The sequence below is a fragment of the Chenopodium quinoa genome, unplaced genomic scaffold (assembly GCF_001683475.1).
Source record: "Chenopodium quinoa cultivar QQ74 unplaced genomic scaffold, ASM168347v1, whole genome shotgun sequence".
Classification (NCBI taxonomy): domain Eukaryota; kingdom Viridiplantae; phylum Streptophyta; class Magnoliopsida; order Caryophyllales; family Amaranthaceae; genus Chenopodium; species Chenopodium quinoa.
This window is the reverse complement of record NW_018744976.1, coordinates 1,959-8,142: the sequence shown is the minus strand read 5'-3', so window position 1 is coordinate 8,142 and position 6,184 is coordinate 1,959. Positions and strand designations below refer to the sequence as shown.

The window sequence follows — 6,184 nt, the reverse complement described above, 5'->3', positions numbered from 1 at the left end:
ACACTATAACTGGTCAAAGGAAGCATATGCTGTCCCCGACATATAGTAGAAAACGCTTGGTAGTTGCGTGCCACGGACAGTCGCTTGAATCTGAACCAAACGCTTATGAACCTAAGAATATTTGGAATTCAATTATCAATTTTTTGGATGCCTTTTATAGGTTTTCAAGGCCTCACACAGTTTATAGGAACAGTTAAGTTTTCTAAGGTTTCAACCTTTTGATTAATGTCACATCTCTTCATTCCTTCTGATTCTACTTGTATTCCTATGCTCTTGAAATTTATGATATATAACTTGGATGTTTTACTTTTTTATGACAGGCATTGAGCATAGTTTCAGTTTCTCTACTTGCAGTGCAGAAGCTTCAGATTTTTCTCCTATGTTTTTCACTGGAATGTTAGAGGTAATGCTGGATATATGTGCTCACTGTCCTCCTTACCTAGGTATATTTGAAGCGTTTTTTCTATCAATAAATGCTTCTCCTGATCAATCTATGACTCTTTACAGGCCATTATTGCTGCTCTTTCATGAATATATACATCGTAGGTTTGAATCAGATATCTGACATAGAGATAGACAAGGTAAGGACTTGACATATCTTGCCTTCCATTTATTCACAAATTCACAATCCACATCATTTTATTCAAATACATATTGGCATATGTTGTTTATATTACTTTCTCTACAGTGAAATTAGTTGATATAGCTCCGAACAGAACCATGAGATGAGGCATCTAACTTGAAGCTGCTTAAGTATTTACCCTATCTCAAAATACATCATGTTTCTGCAACAAAATCAATTTACTAAGGAAAAATAAAAAAATAATAAAATCCAAAATCACTTAAGGACTATATGTCTACATTTAACATTGCTAGACAATACTGTGTATTAGTTTGATACTCAGTTAACTTCGGTCAATAACCTTGTCACTAGTATACACTGGTTAGGTGTAAGGCAGAGTAAAGTAGTCCCTCTACAGAACCTGCTGTTGGTAAAATCCATATTGGATAGTTTTTGTTGTTCATGCTACATGGATCATGTTATCTAATGTGTGTACATCTTAATGTGGTTATAGGTCAACAAACCATATCTTCCTCTTGCATCCGGGAATATTCTACTGGAACTGGTATCTTCATTGTTACGTCATTTGCCATATTGGTAAGGAGTTCTAAATGCGCTGCTGAGGATGACTACATAATTTTTGTTAGCTTATGAAATGCTTTCAGCTTTCGGGTTGTGCATTGCATACATCTATTTCAAGATTTGTATTTCACTATTTCCTATTACCAAATTGTTGGTTGCTCTTCCATCCTTTTGTTGACATTTATCATTCATGTCCATACATTGCATGTTCTTCATCCCAAATTGTTATCTCCATGTATGTTCATTCTGTCCTAGATTCTTGGATTACCAAGTGTTATTCTCATTTATTTGTTTTCTCTGTCATGCAGAGTTTTTGGCTGTGGTCAGTTGTTGGTTCATGGCCCTTATTCTGGGCTCTTTCTGTCAGCTTTGTGCTTGGTACAGCATATTCCATAAATGTAAGGTTTAATGCTCTAATGGTTTGTCAGAGACATGTATGTGATGCTTGGTTTACATTGTTCTTTGGTGGTTACTAATCAAACTATGGTCTTAAAGTTGAAATATTTTGAACAGAGACAGTAGTGAGTTTAGTGACCAACCAAATGTCTATGGCTGGTGAACATATTACGTAGCAGTATGTTACTTAGGTTTAAACTCTGCCCTGACTGAGAAACACCTTGATCACAGAGACAGGTGATCAAATTCCAAATTTAAGTTGTATTTTCTGTTATATATCCATTTAGTACAAGATTGTAGCCTCTTTGTGCTCTTTAACATCTGGATGCTATTTTCACTAGATTTTGGAAATCCAGCTGGTGTTTATTCCAAAGGGACTGAGTATCTAAAAGCTGCTCTTATAAATGAGGAAGTTTCTAGAAAAAATTCAATAGAATCTCTCAAACCCTTTTTTGCAAAGTTTGCTTTCTTTGCTGTAGTTTGACAAGTATGATGTCTTATTGCTTAAAAATTTAGAACTTTTGTATGAGGTGGTAAATTTTGCTTATTCTTTGCTCTTGGACTTTCAGCTGCCTATGTTGAGATGGAAGAGATCTGCTGTTGTTGCAGCAATGTGTATCCTCGCCGTTCGGGCTATAATTGTTCAAATTGCTTTTTTCCTGCACATGCAGGTGGTGTTCTGACCCTCGTCATGAATATTGTTGGTATTTGCATATCCATTTGGTTATTGAAACTTAGCATATACTACAAAACTATTGATTTTATATAGTTATCCAGAAATTTGTTTGATTATTTCTGTTGCTCATTCACCACATTGTTGAACATACATTGCTATATTGTCTTCAAAAATTATGCATAAACTTCATTAAGTTTTGTTCATCTTTTACTCTCTCTAAAGGTGTTCAATTTGTGTGCAACTACTGCAGACACATGTCTTTGGACAACCAGCTATCTTTTCCAGGCCATTGATTTTTGCAACTGCATTTATGAGTTTCTTTTCGGTGGTTATAGCATTGTTTAAGGTAAAAACTCATTTCCATTTGAAATAGTGATCTGCTTGATAGATGACTGTTGTATTAAGCGCCATAGTAGAAAATGTTCTAAGTTTAGCAAAATTAATTTCAGTTTTTTCAGTTTGGTAAAAATAATTTCAATTCAGCAAAAATAAGGTGAAGTGAACCGGGCCATACTCTGCATCTGTCATTAGATTCAATACACAAATGATGTATTAAAGTAATAAGATACTCTTGTGCATTGTGATTAATTTATGTTCCCATAAACATATTTCTTAATGTTGAATGCTCAAGTCCAGTAACTCATTTTGAACCACTCTTTTATGCAGGATATACCTGATATGGGAGGTGATAGGATATTTGGTATCCGGTCATTTACAGTACGACTGGGACAGAAGCGGGTTAGTTTTGATTAAGTAATAAACACAGGGAAAAAAAGGAGCATATGTGATTTACAGACTTCACGGCTTAATTCTATTATTGCAAATCTGGCAGGTATTTTGGATTTGTATTTCTCTACTTCAAATTGCTTATGCTGTTGCCATTTTAGTTGGGGCATCATCCTCCTTTCTTTGGAGCAAACTTATCACGGTATGTACAATGTGCTTCTATATTGACTTTCGAAAAAAAGCATGTCAATTATTTCTGGAATTTAGATGCCTTTTAGAAGATTTACGGCCCATAGTTTCAAGAAAGTTTTTATTGATGTTACGAGATGCTGACACTAAGGTACCTAATACCTATTCTGCTATTCACAGTGGACAAACTTTTAAATAAAACGGATGTTCAGTAAATTACTGAACATCCGTTAATGCTTCATTGATAAATTTGACAAAAGTGACACTAAATCTGACAAAAGTGTGCTCGATGTACAGTAAAATTACTGAAAACCGGGTGTATACAAAAGTTTTCCTTCACAGTGAGCATCACATCTAAGATCGAGAATATCTGTGCAACATTGGTTGCTGTCACTGCTTAACCATTATGGACTGACAACTAGTGTATTCACCATAGATGAGTGAAACTCCCATGATAGAATACTGGCGAGGCCAATTAATACTTGGTATTTCTAGAAAATATTTCCCACGTTGTTTTAGCTATTAAAAGTCACCCTAGATTGTTTATTATCATCTTTAAAAGAACAAGCTCTTTGGCTACTAGATTTCCCATCTTTAGGGTCATAAATGGAATTGAAATTCATGAGATACGCCCTGAAATAAAATTGTATTAAGTTTGCATGATCTCTGGAAAGGGTAGTATAATTACCCTACCTTCACCATGGTTTTGAGTTTTCCAACACTTTTTCATTGGATGATTGAATTTTGAGGATATACAAAAAAATTAAAAAAAATAAAAATAAATATTAGAAACGATCTGCCTTGGCCAAGCCTAATATCTGAGCCTAAATCTTATGAATCTATTCAGTGTTGGAATATGGGGATTAAGGCTAGAAAAAGGTTTCACCTTGTTCCATTATTTCTTTTCTTGTAGGTTGTTTGGTCATGGTATATTGGCTGCAATGCTGTGGAGAAGTGCCAAATCTACTGATCTTAGCAGCAAAGTTGCAATCACTTCTTTTTACATGTTCATCTGGAAGGTAAGACGGCACCCTATTTAATCTTACCCTTATTGTTGCTTCGTTAATGCCTGTTTCTATTCCAAAAAGGTGGAGTAGCTTTATGTTTGTTCTGCTATGGTCTAGGTACTGCTGATATTGCTTATAGGAAATTTCAATTCAGTTCCTTTGACACTTAATAATAAGATTTTGGAACTAAAAATTATAAAAACGTAGAGTTATTGACTGTATTATGTCGAGTAATATTATACTGATGCCATATTACCCTTTGATGTCAGGACACTAGTACACTACATTATAATGTTCATTTGGTATTTTGTTGCTAGTCTTATTCCTTTGTCATTGTAAAACACAAATTTTAAATCTGCAAAGTATAGATTCAACACAAATTATAATGCCTACATAAACTCGTTTGGTCTTGAATGATCATCTTCCATGACGGGATTTTAGTTATTGCATTGATAGTCATCTGAAAGGTCGTTTCTCCTTGCAGCTATTTTATGCAGAGTATTTGCTAATACCACTTGTAAGGTGATTTACAGAACGTGATGAAGATGATTTTGCTCCCAGATTAGTGACAAAGTGTACATATAGATTTTTCCTTATTGAGGGGAGGTACATTAAATATTGAGCTGAATTTGTTGCAAGTATTGCTAAATATTCAGATATTTTTTTTCATAAAAAAATGTCAGCTTCAGTTAGTTGCTGTCATTTTCATCATCTTTACTTCTTTCTGTGGATCAGGTAATTTCAAGATTCATATCTGCTAAAACTAGCTGACATTCTGTCTTGATTTTAGATAATTTTTTTTATAAAAATACCTTTTTACTTATTTTATTTATTTACTTTTTAATTTTGCTAAATAATCTTGAGGCTGAGACAAATAGAGGAAATAGGAAAACTTATGACAACATAAATTGAGAGTAAGATAAGTTAATAAGGTTCACAATATTTGTTAGGTTTGTAGGCCTTGGTTGATTTTGTTCAGAGGCAGACAAAAGCATTCACTGAAATACAAAGTATTTCAATTGTGAAATCTGATATACTTGTATTTGAAAGCATGGCACGCGTGTGCGTGTCATTAAAATCAGGTCCACCTCGAGCCATATTTAGGTGATGAACAATTTGTAACCCTTTAAGTTTAATAAGGTACTCCGTACTTCTTTATGGGTCATATTTGGTTTTAATTCAATCAAAATTGAATGTGATTAACTTATTCGAGTACAATTCAATCATTGTACTTCATGTAATTCATACTGTGTTTAACATAAGGTTTGCTTGGCATTAATTGAAGTGATAAAGATTTGGTTTTGTTACTAGGTGTTTAGGTTATTCTAAAGATAGAATTATTATTACTTTTTATGGTAAGGCAAAAAACAACAATACAACATACTTGTATAAGATAGTACTGATCTATCAAATCAAATAATCAAAGTTGATATTTGCCAGATCTTTTGTTTTTAGTGGAGGGAGACAAATTCCCAGAACACTAAATTGACTTGGAAATCACTCCCTAAAATATAAGTTGCCCTAGCTAGATTTAATTTGACTTGAATGATAAAAACTAGATTCAACGCGTATACATCCAATCAAATCTGGCCTAGTGACCCAAATTGACACCTAAGTAAGTTTCATCCTGTATCGAATAAATCACAATGATCTATTCATAACATCATCCCTTTGCTAGTTCGCCATAAAAATCCAGTTAAATAAAACAGCAAATAAGAGTTACTGTAATAAATTCACATGGAATATAATGATTGTATTAATAAAATTAAAAAATGTAAGTATTAACTTCCAAATGGATGAACTATAATTTGCTGTCTATTACATTTGTCATTTGCTGTCCAAAATATTTTGCTCACATGAAATCAAGGTATCATGGACATATAAGTTAGGGAGAATAATTGATTCCAGTCATTCCACATTATATTTTGATTTTCTATCTTAATTAATCTGATAATCTATCTTGCACCGAATCATATTCCAGATTATTACGTTGAATTATTGTATCATACTCCTGTTATCCTATCCGCAGGTTGTCAAGCCAGTTTT

General features: G+C 33.4%; 1 protein-coding gene across 1 annotated transcript; it reads left to right on the top strand.

The window, feature by feature from the left end:
* The first annotated feature begins 225 nt into the window (after positions 1-225).
* Positions 226-4,697, top strand: LOC110706467 (homogentisate phytyltransferase 1, chloroplastic-like). The gene is given in 14 exon segments (XM_021884386.1): positions 226-279; positions 321-363; positions 366-403; positions 508-523; positions 526-581; positions 1,077-1,107; positions 1,110-1,159; positions 1,453-1,542; positions 2,110-2,211; positions 2,467-2,562; positions 2,883-2,954; positions 3,049-3,155; positions 4,045-4,150; positions 4,623-4,697. Coding segments are annotated over 14 exon segments (903 nt in total). The 3' UTR covers positions 4,665-4,697.
* The last annotated feature ends 1,487 nt before the right edge of the window (positions 4,698-6,184 follow it).